Source organism: Crocodylus siamensis, chromosome 1, assembly GCF_052110815.1.
Source record: "Crocodylus siamensis isolate JL-2025a chromosome 1, ASM5211081v1, whole genome shotgun sequence".
NCBI classification, from domain to species: domain Eukaryota; kingdom Metazoa; phylum Chordata; order Crocodylia; family Crocodylidae; genus Crocodylus; species Crocodylus siamensis.
In genome coordinates, this window is record NC_143395.1 from 5,553,616 (window position 1) to 5,571,977 (window position 18,362).

The following is an 18,362-nucleotide window of genomic DNA, read 5'->3' on the forward strand; positions in this document are numbered from 1 at the left end:
GTTTTCACTCCGGATCATAGCAAGCGACTGCACCGGAGATACTCTCCATGGGGGGGGGGGGGGGGGGGGGTAATAGTGAGCCCCCATCGAAATCCGGGGGAAGGTGGCCAGGGGTGGCAATGGGACGAGAACAGAGGGCGTGTGACCACCCAAAAGCAAGTTGCAAGGGTTTAGGGTTGGGTTTTTGGGGGTTTTTTTTTTTTCTTTTGCATACTGCAAGACTAGATAGAAGAAATTTTCCATCTGAAGTCTCCGGATGAAGTTTATTTTAAGAGCATCAAGACGAATAAATGAGACAGAAAAGAGTAAATGCCTCCTTCCCCAGCCGTGTCAGTGTTTGAGTTGGGCACGCTGAACGGGTTTAAATACCGGACTGGAGGGGACAGACAGCGGCAAAGCACGCCGCGTTTCCTGTGAAACCACCGGATCTGCAAAGTCTCGGATCTGTCGATCCACCTGCCCAGCCATACAAAGGCCATCGGTCTCTGTAGGAGAGGCGGAAAACAAATGAAGCCAATGAATACATTTGCACTCCGGATTATTTCAGACATTTGAGTGCCTCCATCAAAGGGACAGCAGCTGTTATTTATGAGGTCTCTATAAATGTGGGGAACATAGATGGGGGGAGGAGGAGTTCACCCCAAAGGGATGAAAGACAAAAATGATGTTTATGACTATATAAATCAATGTGAAGTTTTGTAATAGAAAATAGAGCTAGCAAGAGTTGAGAACAGAGACTGAGGCAAGGGAGAGAAAGGAAAAGGGCCCCCGGGTCATGAGTGGGAAAGCAGATTATAAAACCAGAACAGTGGTAGGAAGTTTAGGACGGATACTTTATGTCGCCGGGGTTGGGTTGGGGGGGGGGTTGTTGTTGTTTTTTGGGTGTGTGTTTTTTTTTTTTAAGCAGACAGCCAGCCGGGCCAGCAGAGGCTGGATGAAAGCCAATGGTAAAATGCAATGTTCTCGTGCTATGCATGCCCCTTCCCTGCTATTTAAACCCTCCACCAGCTGGTGAGTCCATAGACACCACGGGGGGAGGTTTTCATTTGGGGAGGAACACTGCAGGGCCCGATCCTGGGTTCCCCCCGCCCAACTGCTTGCCATGGGTCTACTGGGGAAGGTTGATGGGGCTTTTCCCAGAGCCCACCCCATCCATTTCTGCAGAGATCATGAGTCACCTTACAAAAGAGCTTCCTACACCACTGTTGCCCCCTCGCTGGAGATCAGGACCCCCCCCCCCCCACTTTCCTTCTCCCACCCCTCAGGCCTCTCTGGAGCTCCACCAGCTCCTGGCACAAGCAGCTACAACAGGAGCAGGCTGGCTGCGACCCTCCCCTGGCCCCTTCTGGGTCGCTTTTCCCTGCCGCAGTTGGGGTGTCCCCCGCACAGCCCGTGGCATCCCTGCTCCTGCCCCCCACGGGCCGCCTGGGGGCCTTTCAGCTCCTTGCCAGGCGCCCACTTGCAGCCTCTCCCCTCGTCGCTAAAAGTAGGTCACAGCTGACTGCCGCCCTTGTTTGGCTGAGCCTGTTCAAGCAGCGCTTGGAGGGGGGGGGGGACGGATCCTGATCGCCCCGCTGCTTTCTGCCCCTGGAGTCTCAGCGTGGGGTGGGAGGTTGCTTTCGGTGCAAAAGAAACCCCTCCCGGTCACGGGAGGGACCGCAGCCTGGGCAGGGGGTCGGAGCTGATGATCTTGATGATCCGGGGGGGTCGGCCCCGATGATCCTGATGATTTGGGGGGCCGGCCCTGATGATGTGGTTAGGTCCCCACGCGCTATGTATGAAAGCCTGGGCCCCGCAGCGGTGTCCACGCGAGTCTCTCCCGTGCAAAGGGGGGGGGGGGGGTCACGCCCGGCCGTGCTGGCAGAGCGGGGCAGGGTCCCGATGTGGCCTGGGCACTTCCAGAAGCCCTGCCCCTGCCTTCCGGGGCAGATCCCGCGCCACTCCGGGGTGACTCCGTTTCGCAGGCCGGCTCAGGGGCGCTTTGCTGCGCGCCAGCGCTCGTTCCTGCCCGTGCGCTCCCGGCGCGGCAGCCGCGGGGGCGGCAGCTAATCCGGCCTGCATCCTCTCAAGGTATCCACGCAGCCGGGGGGGCGGGGGGGATACATAATTTGAAGCGTGCAAGCACAAAACGCTTCCTGTTCTTGCTTGTCGTCTTACAGGACACTTTGTTCGTGCATGGGAGATGGGAAGGGGGGAAAAAAAAGACCCCCCCCTCCTCCCCACCCCGCCTTCATCTAGCTAGGAAAGGCAAAATGAAAGAGAAAAGATCACGGTAACATGACATGAGGTTTATTAGAAATCTGTTTAGAAAGAGGAGGTCGAGATGGCAAAATTATGGACACCTCGGCGTCAGACAGAAATCAAATGCCAACATTTCTGAGAAGCAATATTTATTGTCATTTTTTTTTCCTTTTCAATGTAAAGACATGTCCTGAATTTCCCCAAAAGCCTAGATTGGGAAAATAAAGACTTCTTGGCGTTTATAAGTAAATCCGTCTGCAGAACTGAAGCAGCACCAACATTCAAAAAAACTGAAGAGGAAAATACAACAAAACACAACAATCTTTTTTTTTTATTCTTATTATTATTTATGTAAATCAGGTCATCACTGGACAAGAAACCAATTTCTACCCATTACCATAACAGCTTGTCTATAAAGAACAGAAAAAAAAAATTCCGATAGGATACTATCTAGAGTCAAGCTTTTTTTTTCTTTTTTCTTTTTTTTTTCTTTTTAAATTCCCCCACCCATTCACAGAGGTATAGATTCACAGATAAATAACCCAAAAACTACTTGCTCGCCATATTTACACATTCCCATTAAATTAAGCATAAATAAATATATACAAACTCAACATTGAATGCCTCTCCGCATTTCTTCTTAGGAAGAGTCGATTAACTGATATTTCTCACTGCATGGTAAGACTATTCAAGAGGAGGTGGTGAAGAGGAATCAGTTTTGGCATAGACAGGAAGATGGTGTAAATTTGCACCGCTTCTGTTTTTATTTTCCTTTTCTTTCTTTCTTTTTTTTTTCTCTTTTTTTACAGCTATTTTTTTTTTTTTTGCTAGCTTTTATTTGGCACACAATATTCAGGCTCTTCAGTCCCATCTAAGTGAGGGGTTTTAATCGTTTCCTTTTTTACCTTTTATGTAAGAAAACCCCAGCCCTGTGAGTGTCCCTTTCCTAGGTTTAATCGGAAAGGGTATTTTGCTGGATCACAAGGTAACAGAAAATTGCTTTTTTTTTTTAAATATAGATCTGGCCACGTTGGTGTCAGGCTGTCGTGAGCATGAATGTGTCAAAGTGAGGATTTTTGGTTTCTTTCAGTGTGAGCTTAAAAGGTGAAAACTAATACCGTTTAGAAAAGATTAACAGGCTGATGTTGTCTTTTTTAAAATATCTGGGCATGTTTTACGACTTCAAACAATATCCAGGAATTTATGTTATAGAATTTATTTCTTTAAAAAAAAATAAATAAAACGTATAGGCAACATAGGTAAGCAATACCTTCTAGCTAATCTCTGGTCTTTAAAATCTTCTCATTTTAAAGTCAAACTCTATGCTGAGTTCAACGGAAACTTTTGCCGGCATGATGTGGGACAGTATTCATTACAAAGCTTAAAGATTCCCCATGCATGACTTAGGACAAATATACCGCCTTCTTGTTTCCTTTGCTTTTGGGGGTCATAGCAAGCAGTAAAGCTTGTTATTCCCCCAGTAATCGGGGGGAAATGACAACCAAAGACGCCACAGGCTTCAATTGAGCCGCTCATCTCTATCTGATTATATTTTCAAATCATGGGAGGTGAAATAAAAATTACAGCAACCCACCTGTTTGGTTTGAAAACAAACTTTTCGAGGTCTCTCCTTAAACATTTCCCTTGAGTTAAAAGCAAAGCTGTCACGTTAATCCTCCTGTTTATTGATTTATGATCCCGAAGAAACCCAATCTTTTAATAACTCAATTATCAGATAAACGTCAAAGGTGCCCAGCCAACAAAAGTAGTCTGGGGAAGTGCAAAAAGACTGGATAATGCCTTGCAATTAAGTTATACTTTAGCGATACTTTGAGAGCAGGAGGCTGAATTATGTATTTACGGGGAGAGATTGTTCAACAAAGTTAATAATAATCAGTAATGGATGCCTGCTACCAGTCGCCAAATATTAGATTATGGGGAAATCAATTAGGTTTCAAATCCATGCCATGTTTTTGCAATTTAGAAATGTCCAGGCAGGTCGAGAGCTGTCCTCATTGCTGGGCTAGGGAGCTCTCCCACTGAAATCCGGGGGATTTGTCCTTGCCAGAGCAGGGAGGGCAGGCTGCTGCTCCCAGGCTTTTCCTTCACCCCGTAGATAAACCTACCGAGGGGCTAATTCAAAGCTCCCAGGTCAATGAAAAGACTCCCGGGGAGTTTCCTGGGGGCTGAACCTGTGAAACGGCTCCTGCTCCTACTCAGCTGCCAACACTTTGGCCTGGGAGCGTGCAGGAGTGTGTGCAGAAGCTGAACTCCTGAGCACTTTGGGCCCTAGTCCCCTGCACAGCTGGGGGTGTTGATCCTCCCATATGAAGTAGGAAGCGAGAGGAGCGGCAGCACTAGCCACACACCTTTCCAGCAACCCACTGCGGCTGAGGTTTTTCTAGCTAGACCCGCTCCCGGGGTGTGCGGTTTCTAGGGGCTTGTACTCAGCAGCTTGGGGCTGGCTTCAAGGAGCAGAGCTGTCTCCAGCTTGGCAGAAGAGGTGCCTTTAAAGCCATGTCACTGGGATGCACTTTTAGTCAAGGTTTGAATCTCATATGACAGATGTCGGAGGGAAGGGGGCCGGGGGGACTGGGCGAGGTTGTCCGGGGCTAAATCCGGCTGGTTTTCCTGACCAGAACAGTCCCGGTGAAGTGAAAGATTTGGTCCCAGCTGCTGGGGACCTTAGGGAGACTGCTGAACCTACTAGGTAGGCATTGGGTATGCTGGGCTCTCGTGCTGCCTCTCACTGGTGAGCCCAATGCGCTTTCACACGTCCTGTGCCTCAGTTTACCACGTCCTTATAATGGGTTAACAACATCCTTTGGCAGGAGGATCAATTCAGCCCAGGATCTGCTGGGCTAATACTCTCAATGGCTGGTGAGGGACTCTTGGGAGTCAATCAGGCCAACAGGATTTGGCTTCTTTACCTAAGAGGGCGCCTTGTTTTCTGGATTTAATAACGTTGTTGAAGTCAGGGGGAGTGGAGGGCGAGCCTTTTGCCCTCAGTGCCATTTCCTATCCAAAGGAAACCCCACCTCTCGGGTATTTCCTTTCTCCTCTCTCAAGTGTGCCTGGCACGCATTGAAACCCTGCCCCGGTGCAGTCAAAGGGACTTGGGCGCTTCACTTCGGTGGAGCCAGGACGGGAGCAGGGACAAGATTTGGGGACGCATGAACCCCCCACCCCACCCCGCGCTAACGAACAAACACAGTGTCCGAGACCCGGACTGTTGCGTGATTGTACCATCCATCCCTCTCCCCACCAAAAACCAAAAGAAAAGCATTCAAAAACAAATAAAAAAAAAAACCCAACAGAGCTTATTCATATCACACCCTGCAATAACCATATTACTGCCACACAACGCTGGTGATAAGCGGGGCGGGAGGGGTGTCCTCTCTTGCTGAATTTGTCCTAACCCCGACAGCCACAAAACATCCTTCAGACCTGGCAGGAGAGGAACATCTTTCCTCTTGCAAACCCAGCCCACGCCATTCATTGCACTGAGCAACGCCCTTCGTGCAGCAAACGCCAGCGCCTGAGCAAGCGTTTGCACCGCAGCCCTTCGACCAAACCGCATCCCCCCCCCATAACATGACACCTCGATTTCAGTTCAGTTTTATCTGGTTCACATTATTCCCTTTGAGCTTCTTTAAAGAAGTGCACCTCCAGAATCCTGAAACAACCAGCTTTGACTTGAAATATATACACATATATATATATATATATAATATATATAGAAAAGTATCATAATTGCGGATGTTTTTCTCTGTACCTGATATATTGTGTAGGGAGATCTAGTCCTCTTTGAAGAAGCTCATAAGCCAAGCGGGCAAAGCTTTAGGAAACAGAAGAAAATAAAATAGTGCATACTCCTGAGAAAGAATTACATACTCATATAACTCAATTTTTCTTGCTAACAGTTGTTGGAGTGGGGGGGAGGGCAGATCTCTCCCACACGCAGTGTTAGAACAAATTAAAGGTAGGGACATTGGCTTTACTGGGAATAGAAACCTGTGTAGACCTTATTAGGAAAATTTGAGCAGAAAATTAGGATCCTTAGACAGCAATAACACCTAATTTTCCAATCTGGCACCCCACATTGGAAACGCGGCTCCCTTACAGCCAATGCAGTTGTACCACCGAAGCTAAGAGCCAAACGGTGCGCGCATGGCCCTATGCATAGAGACATAGGAAGCATTTTGATATTTTTATATATGATATATGCACATATGCCTAGATGTACACACCCGCACGTATGCAGAAGCCTGCAAAAAACTGGTCATCTCAGAAGAGGGTCTGTCTAGACCAGGGGTTTTGCAACGTTGTCGGTAACTCGATTGAACTAACACGACTAGAAATACCCACGGCAACGTAATTAATGCAGGCGCTGCCGTTAATGTAGACACGGATAAATACCTTTACAATCCCATTAGCTGGCCTTTGCTTCTCACCCCATCTCCTTCCCCGGTCTAGACAGATCCAGAGCTCCCAGATAAAAAGGGGGAAGAGCTGGGAATCAAGGGACTATGGGGGAGGCACTCCCAGATAACACCACTGGAAGGTTTTGTTCGGGGGGGTTGTCCTATTGCAGACACAAGCCGTTGTTTGATTGATTTTTTAAAAAAAAAAAAAAAAGACCGTGCATCTCATCCAAAGTAAAAAAAAAAAAAAATCAAAGCACTGACACCAAAAAATTAAAAAAAAAAAAATTAAAAGGTTTCTCGGATATCTTCCAATCAGTTATTCATCTCTTGCTTTTATTATCATGATAGTCCCCACCCCCCACCCCACAAATGGTTAAAAAAAACCGAGAGAAAACAGAAGTGGAAAAATCCTGGCGGTTGTCTTCAAATGTTCCTTGCAAGAGACATTGAGCCATTGTTCTTGCTCCATTGTGCGCCTCTGATCTTAAATGATCGTCTCTACTATTATTAGCATTATTATTGTCCTACCTAATATATTTTCTTCCAAATCCCAATCAAATCTTTTAAAGCTTAAAATTAAAACGGGTTCGTTTGTTTGAAAAGATTCTCTCTCTCTTTTGTTTTCTTTTTTATGCATTTAATTTTTTCTTTCTTTCTTTTTTTTTTTCCTCTTTATTTTACTTTTATTTTTACTTTTATTTTTTTTCCTCATTTTCTGTGTTTCTCTTCCTTGTCTCCAGTTTTACTACCTGGTCCTTCCCCAGATGTGTGCCTGTTAGCAGTGTTGTTGTTCAAGAACATCTTGTCCATGCCTTTGAGAGCTTCAGTCAGGTAGTTTTGGAGGGCTGTGAGGGCAGCGCAGATGGCTGGAGCCCCAAAGCCATGGGTGATGAGGCTGAAGTGAGTCAAGCAGCTCTGAATGCCTGGTTCCAAAATAGGGGTGGGCCTGCTGTTACCAATGGGCGTCCTGTCCTGGGCCAAGAGATCTGTGAATTCTTTACAAAGTTGCCTGCAGGGGGGAGAGAAGAAGGAGAGAGAAAGCCCAGCCTGGTCACAATCACTTCTCAAAGCTCTTGTACTCCCTATAGAGTGGGCATTGCTTGGTTGAGCCTCTGCTCCTAGTCCCCTTGATTGGACTGGCTCAGACCGGGCGCCCTCCAGGAATGCCATTTTACAGAGCAATAAACTGAGGTGCAGGGCAAGCCTGTTGGGGCTGATGGACTAGGTGACCCGGGGCAGGTTTTCCATGCCCCAGGGCAGGGTGTCATTTGGATCAGAAACACAAGCCCGGGTGTGTGTGCGCGATGGGGGGGGTGACCAGCAGGGAGAAGTGCACCTCGTTCCCTCAATGCCAGTCTCTCCTAGAGATAAACCTCTCTCTGGACCAGAAAGATGCTTCTGAAAATGCACTTAGCAGCAGGGTTTAAAAAAAACAAATCATACTTTTAGAAGCTACCTATTACCTACATGGCACTGGGGATGGCTAGAGGTGCAGACAGCCATTGGATCCTGGCCCATTGACCTCAGGGTTTACTTTCCCCCCTGCCTGTCCGGGGAGGGCACTTGGACGGGCATTACCCCCCTCTCCCAGGGACTCTTTTTGCTGACTGTGACAGGAGTTCAAGGCTGCTGAGCTCCTCCTAAAGGCTGTGAGCAGCAAGGGGTGGGGGGGCCACACATCGTGCTGCAAACCAAGGAGGGCTGGTGCTGGATGATTTGACCTGCCTCGCTTTTCAGGGAGCCCTGCACACCCTCTCGCCCCTTTCTGGTGCCCAAGGGGTGAAGCCCACCCCCTCTGCCATCTCCTCCCCAGGCTCCACTCCTGGCAGGCATGTCTCCAGGCAGGGCAGAGATTGCCTGTGTCCTTCCCCTTTCCCCACCCAAGGAGAGATGCAAGAAAGCAAGGAGCAGCTGCCATCCACATCCCTCACGGAGCTGTGGCAGCTGGCCTGCTACCCTCATCCTACCAGCTGCTTTATCAAAAGCCAATGGCTACCTGTGCCAGTCAACAGGGCATCTCATCACGCCCCGCAGGCAAAGAGGAAGAGCTTCTCAGCAGGGCTGTGGCAGGGGGTGCCACCATGAACCCTTGGTGTGGGAGAAGGCGAGCCAAGGAGGCACCCCCTTTCTAGCAGGAGGCACCTCACTGCCAGCAGTGGCTCAGCTATTTAGATCCTGTTTTTAAGCCTTTCTTTTGGCCACCCCGGGGAAGAACTGGACCCTCCCCGTCGCCGGTTTGCCTCGCTGAAGCCGGCCGCTCATCGGGGGTGCTCGGTGTCCCCTGGCCCTGTGCAGCCGGGGAGGCGAGGCGAGAGCCCGTCTCGCCCACGAGGCCGTGCCAGGGCGGCGGCTCCGCGCGGGGGGAGCAACCCGGGCTTCAGCGAGCCAAGCCGGGTCTGGGAGCAATTACAGAGCTGGGCCCGTCACCCCCCCTTGACCCCGAGGAAGGGGGCAATCCAATCCCAGGCACGGCTGAGAAAACAGCTGGACAAATTTGAGCAAATGGTTTTCCAGCCCTCCGCCTCTGGGCTCCGCGGGGCCGGGCCGGCGGCGGGGGCACCCGGCCCCGGGCTCGTGTCGTGCCCGCCTCCCGTCCCGAGAAGGGCTGGGCTGAGCTGGGCGGGGGTAGAGAGGCAGAGGGACATAGGTAGGGAGGTGGAAGGATAGGTGGGTAGGTAGGTAGCAGGCAGGCGGATGGGTGGGTAGGTAGATGGGAAGGTGAGTAGGTGGGTGGGTGGATGGATGGATGGGTGCGTGGATGAGTAGCCAGGTAGGTGGGTGTGTGGGGGGGGTAAGTACGTAGATAGGTAGATGGACGGGTGGGTGGGTAGGTAGGTGGATAGCTGGATGGGTGCATAGGTAGGCAGGTAGATGGATGGGTGCATAGGTAGGTAGGTGACTAGGTGGGTGTGTAGATGTAGGTAGATGTATGGATGGATGGATGTGTGGGTGGGTAAGTCGATGGGTGGTGGGTGGGTGCGTGGGTTGGTATACAGGTAGGTGAATGGATGGAAGGATGGGTGGGCAGGTAGGCAAGTGGGCGGGTAGTAGGTAGGTAGGTGGATGGATGGGTTTGAAGGTAGGTAGGTAGGTGGGTGGATGGATGGGTGGGTGTGTGGGTAGGTAAGTAGATAGGTAGATGGACAGGTGTGTGGGTTGCTAGGTAGGTGGATAGCTGGATGGGTGCAGAGGTAGGCAGGTAGGTGGGTGGGTTCATAGGTAAGTAGGTGAGTAGGTGGGTGTGTAGATAGGTAGATGGATAGATGTGTGGGTAGGTAGATGGGTAGGTAGGTCGGTCTGTCGGTAGATAGATAGATAGATGGATGGGTGGGGTGGGTGGATGAGTAAGTGGATGGGTGGGTGGGTGGATTGGTATACAGGTAGGTGAATGGATGGAAGGATAGGTGGGCAGGTGGGTAGGTAGGTAGGTGGATGGATGGATGGATAGATGGATGGGTTTGTAGGTAGGCAGGAAGGTGGGTGGGTGGGTGTGCGGGTTTGGTCGGTAGGTGGATGGATGGATAGATGGATGGGTTTGTAGGTAGGCAGGAAGGTGGGTGGGTGTGTGGATGTGCGGGTTTGGTCGGTAGGTGGATGGATGGGCAGGCAGGTGAGTGACTCGGCGGATGTGTGGGTAGGTGCAGCGCTGGCCGCAGGCTGGCCTGAATTCCCGCAGGGGTTCAGAGGCCCCGGCCACCGGCCCTAGCCAGGGACCCCGCGGAGGCCCACGGCGAAGCCCCGCAAGGAGCCGAGGGCCGGGGCCGGGGCGGCCCTGCCAGAGGGACCGCGGAAAGGCCGGGCCGGGCCGGGAGACGAGCGCTGGTGCCCGCCCCGCGCCCCGCGCCCCGCACCCCGCGCCCCGCCCCGCACCCCGCGCCCCGCACCCCGCCCCGCGCTGGCCGCCTGCCTTTGCCCGCTGCCCTGCGGCCTCCCAGCCCCACCCTGCGCTCTCGCGCTCCACTCACTTCGTAGCAAGCAGCATGTTTTTCCTGGAGTGGAGATCGCTGGGGTCCGTGTGCTGTCTGTTCAGGTACTCGGACACCGCTTTGGCCGGGAACTCCGTTTCGCAGATGTACCCGAAGTCCCGAGCTAAATGAACCGCTTCACCTGGGGAGAGAGCAGAAAGCCCTGCGATCAGCAGGGGCGGCGGGTGCCCGAGTGAGCCAGGCGGCGGGGAAGTGAAGCCAGCTCGCCCCAGAGCCCGGGGAAACCTGCTCCGGGTTATGTCCTCCAGCTCAGCCAGTCGCGCTTGCTGGACACCAGCTCCTCTGGGCTGATGGCGAGGAGGGAGAGCTGTTCAAGGCAAGCAGGATCCGAGACCGCGTTTCTTGCTCCTGTCTCCCCACTCCGCTGCAAGGGAAGCGGCCCTGTACGGGCCCGGCCGTCCGCTGGTGTAAATGGCCCTGGTTTTCCTGACTTCGGTGAAGCTGCAGCGATTAACACTTGCTGAGGATCTGGCTCTGGGCAAAGGGGTGCGAGCGGGCTGTGCAGAGGCTCACACAGGCTTTCGAGGCTGCGGGGAAGAGCGAGAGGAGCACTGCCAGCTACAGGACCCCGTTTTAGTGAAGTAGAGAACTCAAATATACTTCAACATACCAGGAAATGAGCCCAACAGTTAGCTTATATATATAATTCTGCCCAGGTAGACGTATGCATGTATGTCTCGTTGTATATACCGCTTACATATACGCATTGTATATGCGTACACACACACGTTCTCATGTCTATACATTTGCCTTATATATAATTACATCGCTATAATAATTCTATCTGTATATAGATGCAGATTTAGATATAGATCTAGAATAGGTATATATATACCTGTGGACACACATCTATGTACACTTTACATAGGTAGGGGTGTGTTATACACTTATATAAGTGTGAATATTATATACACACTTCCATGCAAGTATGCAGGTATATAAATTATATAGAGATACGTTCTACATATATACCCACAGATACCTATCTATTGTGTATATACACATACATATACGTATATGTATATATCCTTACGTATATATGTGTGTGTGTATACACGTACATATATGTGTGTATGTATATGTATGCACACACACACATATACACATACACATGTATATATAAGAACGAGACATTATAATCAAAATTGTATCCACCTCTTCTAAAATAAAGCAGACAAACGTACATAGGTATAGTCCACCTCCATATATACACGTATATACGTGTGCCTATACATACACACACTCATGTCTATACGTTGTGCCTGTCTATAATTACTTCATTATAATCATTATTCTATATATATAAATGTGGATATAGATACGTATTATAATATGTGTATATATATATACACCTGGTAGGTATGTATATATATATATGCATCTATATACATATGTGTGTGTGTGTGTGTGTACACAAACACACCCATATAATTATTTTACATTGCTAGGTGTGTGTGAGATACACTTATATATGTGTGTATACTATGTGCATACTTTGATGTAAGTATGTAGGTACTTACGTGATACAGATACATCGTAAGTTACACACACACACAGATACACACACACATTTATATAAGAACTAAACATTATAATCATCGCTGAATCCAACTCTTGTCAAATAAAAGAGACAAGTGCATATTCTCCAGTGAAAACTGTTGCTTCTCCATCCGATCCGATCATCACGCAACAGAAACTCTCGGCTCTGTCCCTTCCCCACTTAAAAAAAAAAAAAAAGGACTGATGAACGGGAACCCTTTCATATGAAAAATAATAATTATTTCGACTCTTAATGCTCATTGTCACTTCCTTTGCCTGCCTGGTTTCAGGTTTCTCCCCTCCAGAGGTTCATGTCATCAAACTCCCATTGATGTACTTTCTACCACGCGAAGAAGAAGACACAGTAGCTGAAGAAAGGAGGGGAAGGGGTGGGGGGAAAAAGCCCGGACTCTGGGGGGATTCCGTAATGTTACAGCTCAGCCCCTCTAGAATAAAGCACGGCCTGAGGGGCCAGAGGGAAGATTTCCAGCACGCAAAACAGATCTGTCTAATCATCCCAGTGCCACATTATTTTTAACGATCAGGACTGACTTGAAAACGTCACAAAAGGGGGGGGGGAGACGGGAAAAAAGGAAAGGGGTGGGGAGGAGAGGGGTGGGAAGCCTTCTCCAGATCACCCAGCAGCCTCATCAAGCTGCCAGCCCAGTGCCCCAGCCCCCTGGCCGCGTCTTCCCCACCGCCGGGCGATGCACAGGGCCACCGCCCGCCCTGCCCTGTGCCGATCCCCACCAAAGATGAAGGGACCATGGATGCTAGAGGCAACACCTTTTTTTAAAAAAAAAATCCTGACTGTAGTCTGGAGCAGGGATGAGCAGGGGAAGCCGGCAAGGTAAATTGTCGATGTGTAAGTCAATCAGAAGAGAGGGTTTGCAAGGCAGCGAGGCATTTGCACGTGCCTCTGTGTGCGGTGGGCCAGGTCCTAGCGTCTCGTGACTCGTGGAGGTGGGTCCCCCACTGCACAACGCGGCCTGCAACACTGCTCAGGGTGGAGACAGGCATTTCCCACCGTGTTGGACCCCCCCCCCCAGACGCTGCACGGAGCCGCTAGTGCTCGCTTCTCTGGCAGGAAACCTAGCTGTGCTTTGGGCTGCACGTGTGAACCCGTGGGTACCCCCAACCGCAACTATATCAGCTGCGTTTCCAAGGGACTCCATCGCACACCTGTTTGTGTGCTTGCACACGTAGAAAGGATGCTACACATGGAGTGGTTTTATTTTTCAAAGAGTCCACGTACCCCGAGAGGTGGCGGATTTCCATGCTTGGAGGTGTTGAAGACCCAGCCGGACAAAGCCCTGGCTGGGATGATGTACCTGGGGCTGGCCCTGCTCTGAGCAGGGGGGTGGACTGCATGTGACCTCCTGAGGTCCCCTCCACCCCTAAATGTCCACGATTTTATTAGTCTCTTTACTCTCCTCCCTGTGTGTAGGTTCAACACAGATAAACTGGACTCATAATTAGACCCACTGTATTCACGAGGGCTTCTGGAAAGAAAAAAGCCCCCCCAAAACAACAACCCCAGGATAAATGCACACGCATCTTAACCAAAGGTGAATCGGAAAAAGCCACCATCCAGCAAGACAGCAGCGCATCGAAGTACCCGAATGACGCTGATTCATTTGAATAGGTGACATTCAGATAGTTGTCTCCTCTCTCTCGCTTTCCTTTGAGAAAGGAGGGCTTATCCCTTTGCTTGGGCACCCGAAAGTTAACTGCTGGTTTGCAAGGACTTCTTTCCTTGGAGGAAACAACCAGGGGTTGTATAGCCAGCCTGTTCAATGGATGCATTGTCAGGGGGGGCAACGGATCTGTCATAAACGAGCTTGGAAGCGGTGACCCGGAGCTCGAGACCCGGCCCAGGGCAGGCCCCGACTTCAAGGAGGGGGCTACGGGCGTCTGCAGGAAACAGCTGAAGTCCCAGCTTCCAGGTGGGTCAGCGGACTGCTGGGGCGTCAGACGAGGCCTTGCATCTGGCCCAGCATCGTGCACGCTATGAACAGCCCTGACTGCCACGTCTGCAACGATTTCCACCGAGTTCATCCATGCACCTTTGCAAAATGCCAGCCCCTGACCCCACGAGGGAGAGCTGAGCAGCCAGGAGCGGGGTGCTCCGCTTACCTTCCACCAGGGACGTGAGTAAAGTGACATTCGCCGCCTTGCGCCTGCCGGCTGGTAAATTCAAACCGATTTTTTCTAGCCTTTCTCTCAACGATCTCCCCCCATTTTTCGATTTGGCTCTGGAATTGCAAAGAAATGAACATGCTGATTAACCTGGAGTGGTCCCTGGAACAAACTTGGAGGCTGAGCAATCTAAAGACCACTGGAGCTTGAAGGGGTTTTAACTTGAGGTTAGCACATTTTGCATGAGTCTGGAGGAGGGAGGTGGGGGGAGGAAGTGGGGTGTGTGGTTTTTTTTTCTCTCTCTAACAGGGTTTGCTGAGGTTTGCTTAATTTCTCACCCCACACACACACATACACAGAAGGGGATAGCCCTCCCCTTTCATCTAAGGAAAACAAATTATGCCAGATGGAAATAATTTCTCAGTGTCTGGTACTGGAGAAGGCAATTTGATTCCTAACTGTATACGGCTAAGATACATTAAGATTATATATATGAGTGTGTGTGTGTGTGTGTGTATGTATATGTATATGTGTATGGATGGATGGATGTGTATGTATATGTGTGTGTATGTATGTATGTATGCATGTATACACACACACGTGCATGCATGGAAGGAGAGAGGAAAACAGAAGGGGTATAACCTGGAGGAGAAGAATCAAACAGGTAAAAAGGGTTGTGGGGGGGAAACGGGGAAGGACATTGAGAAATATCTAGGAGTATAGATATAATAATAGAGGATATATCTAGAGAAAAATAGGGGCGAGAGAAAGAATGAGACGCTTAAGACCATCTAAATGAAGATATGTACATATACATGTACACACATACACATAGATATATAGAAAATGTTGAACTAGCTATAGGGACATCTAGAGAAACACTACTGCATATAGGAAAGTAAAAATCATTGCTTGAGGCATCTAAAGGAAAAAAAAGTGTGTGTGTGTGTGTGGGGGTGTTGAGATGTTTGGTGGGGATGAGGCAGTAAAGAGAGGAATATATATATCTAGATAGATAGAGCATGTCTATAGATAACTCTATATAAATCTATCTATCCATCTATATCTACCTATCTATGTGTGTGTGTGTGTCTGTGTGGATATATATAACTGAAAATTTCCCATATACATGGGAAACATAGAGTTATTGATAGGACCTATATAGTTGTGTGCTTATGGTTTAAACGCCAATGAAGAAATCCAGGCCTCAAATTAAATCAATGGGAGCCTGGCTGCAGATGTCAAAACAGGCAGGATTTTACCCCTTATCTCATGACTAACACGTTTTGGAACTGGTCAAGAATGAACAGTTACAGACAGAAAGTCACCCTCACAAGGACTCTGATTTTCCAGTATTTTATACCGAGGTAGGGAGAATCAATGATGGAGCTGTAAGAGAATATCCATCTCTATTTCATATGCTGGACATCCAAAGCTTATAAAAAATGTAGTTTCAAGCTAGAAGACAAATTCAGCAGTGGCCACTGCTTACGACCACTTCAGCCCCCTCCAGAAATCCACAGAAGCTCACTAGTGACGGCTCTTCACCTTCCTAATTATATTTCCTATTGTCAACATCTTAATCACCTGTTTGCTATGTTCCACTTTGGATTACACAGAACTGGAAGCAAGTTAGCATGTTTGAGTAAAAACCCCTGCTTCTTTTCCTGCCAGAGATCACAGCTGAAGTTTCACTAGAGGAACTCAGAGGAAAGATTTTTTATTTGAACAAAAAAAGACAGGAAATTCTCCCAAAAGAAGCTTTTGGGCTGGGTGGAAGAATGTACATTGGGGGGAAGGGAGGTGTATGTGTCAGAGAGCACAGAAGAAGGTAGACCTGGAAGGGATCTCCCACATTATCAATGTGAGTCCCCAGGTGTTGCAGGTAACCATTTCATTGAAGCTCTTTCATAAATGCAACCAGCTCCATTTTAAAATGGATTCGTGTCTTTACCCCCACCGCTCCTACTGGAAAGCTGTTCCAGCAGCTCACTGGTTAGAAACCTTCTTATAATTTTCAGTCACACTTTTTTAATGGACAGGTTATACCCATTTGTCCTCTTGCCAACTTTACCCCCTAGTTTACATAGCTCTGCTTCCCTGGTCTGTACTATTCTGGTGGGTTTATAAGCATTTACCTCAGCTTTCATTTTGCTGGGATAAGTAAGCCAAGCTCTTTGCATTCTCCTCTTGTAAAACAAGCTTTTCATCCTCTATCTTTTAGCACATCTTTGCCACTCTTCCATTTTGAATTAATCTTTCTTGAATAGGAGTGGCCAAAACTGTGCACACCCCAAAGCTTCAGCAGGGCCTTGTATAATGGCATGAATTACTTCCTTATCTCTACTGGAAAAACCTCCACAGGTATGTCCCGGGATCACAGCGGCCTGTTTCTCAGACATACCAACTCATTGTCCTGGAACTGATGGTATACCCCAGCCTTTCTCTTCCTGTCTTGTTCCCAACTGATGAATGGTTAGCTTATAGCAGGAACTCTAGTTATTATTCCTTAAGTCTCTGACTTTCCATTTTGTCCTACTGTGTTGCATCCCATTTATGTTGCTCTAGCCTTCAAGATCATCCAATTCTTCTTCAGTGATATCGCAGTCCTCCTCTGATACCCCAATCCAGTATTGACAATTCCTCCAGAGTTAGTGTCACCAGCAAATTTCATCAACTCCGTCCTACTTTTTGTACCATGGTCATTAATGAGAATATCAAAATTCAGTCCCAAGAGTCATCTATGAAGAACTCCACCAGCAACCTCTCTCCAGCCCAATACTCTTTCAACACAACCCTTTGTCAAGCCTCCTTCATCAGGTTTCATAGGTGGTAGGGTTGGAAGGGTCCTGAGCAGATCATCAAGTCCACCCCCTAAACACCTTTCAGGTCTTTGACCAATCTCCAGCTTCACAAATCATTTCCCATGCAGGACCTTATTTAATTATATATTCAAGTCCAGAGAGATTGGATCTACTGCATTTCCCTTCTCTAGACAACTAGCCCTCAAAGAAAGAAAACAAATTATTCAGCTGCAGTAAAAACATGCTGCCTCTTATCCCACTTTCCAATGAGAAAAAAAGAGAGAGAGAAATGGGAAGTTGGGAAGAAAAAGTGTGTGCTAACCTGTCTAGGCTTGAGAGACTATGATCCCATTGGACATAAACCATCTCAGGTGCCTTAGCAGACCAACCTTTCTCTAACCATGATACCTCCTCCATTTCTATGCTTGCGTGCCAGGTCTAACTTTTACTTTACCTGAGTGCTATATACACACCACTCAAAAATACCATTTCCCACATTTGCAAATGTATTCACTGCAGACAGTATTGTGCAATACATATATAAAAACACAGGTGCGCATGCACACTTATGTCAAGCCCTTACCTTCTAAGCACTCCTCCTAGCAGGGAAGCATTCAGACATTCTGGAGGAGAGAGGCGTCTTTGAACTTCTCCCACTGTTACTTTATATTTTGAAGTTGAACTGAGCAAGGACAAGCGGCCAGGTACTGAGCAAAACACCTCTCCAGTATTGACTGAAATGCCACCCAGGAAGCCATCTTTATTCATCATCAAAGAAGTGACAGATTTTGGAGGAACCGGAACTGGAGAGAGAAAGAGAACGTGGGGGGAATATAACATGAGGACACATAAGACTAGACATCCTAACCAGATAGGCTCTGCCATCAATAGCTTAGCAAAAGAAAAATGAATGCTTGGGCCCCGAATCTCCTACATCAGGGCTTCTCTAGGCCTGTGTAACATTAACCAGCAAATGGGTAGGTAGAGGTTCAGTGGAAGAGAGCTGATGGGCATTGACTTGCTCATTAAAAAAAGCACTAATGGACCTATATAAATGTGGTATGTGTTTTCAGCATGTCTCATCCCCTGTTTTTTTTTCCCCTAAACCCCCCTGATGCAGAAGCTATGCGTCCCTGTACAATGGACAGCGCCTGGCACAGTGTGGATTCTCCGAATATTATCAATTTCCCTGAATAATACTTCTACTGATGACAATCAAATGCCAG

The 18,362-nt window shown here is 48.6% G+C and overlaps 1 protein-coding gene across 10 annotated transcripts in view; it reads right to left on the reverse strand.

The window, feature by feature from the left end:
• TFAP2B (transcription factor AP-2 beta) overlaps positions 1-18,362 on the reverse strand; it is a 52,136-nt gene that overhangs the window by 13,425 nt on the left and 20,349 nt on the right. For 6 of the 10 annotated variants that reach the window (XM_090030619.1, XM_090030629.1, XM_090030659.1 and 3 more), the window contains 4 exons: positions 17,720-17,939; positions 14,330-14,448; positions 10,634-10,775; positions 2,274-7,677 (listed from right to left, as the gene is read on the reverse strand). In XM_090030619.1, coding sequence (XP_089886745.1) covers positions 7,377-7,677; positions 10,634-10,775; positions 14,330-14,448; positions 17,720-17,939 — 782 coding nt within the window. In that variant the 3' untranslated portion in view covers positions 2,274-7,376. Of the gene's footprint in view, positions 1-2,273; positions 7,678-10,633; positions 10,776-14,329; positions 14,449-17,719; positions 17,940-18,362 lie in introns of those variants that run through there. The other 4 variants (XM_090030676.1, XM_090030595.1, XM_090030603.1 and 1 more) reach the window with 3 other exon arrangements.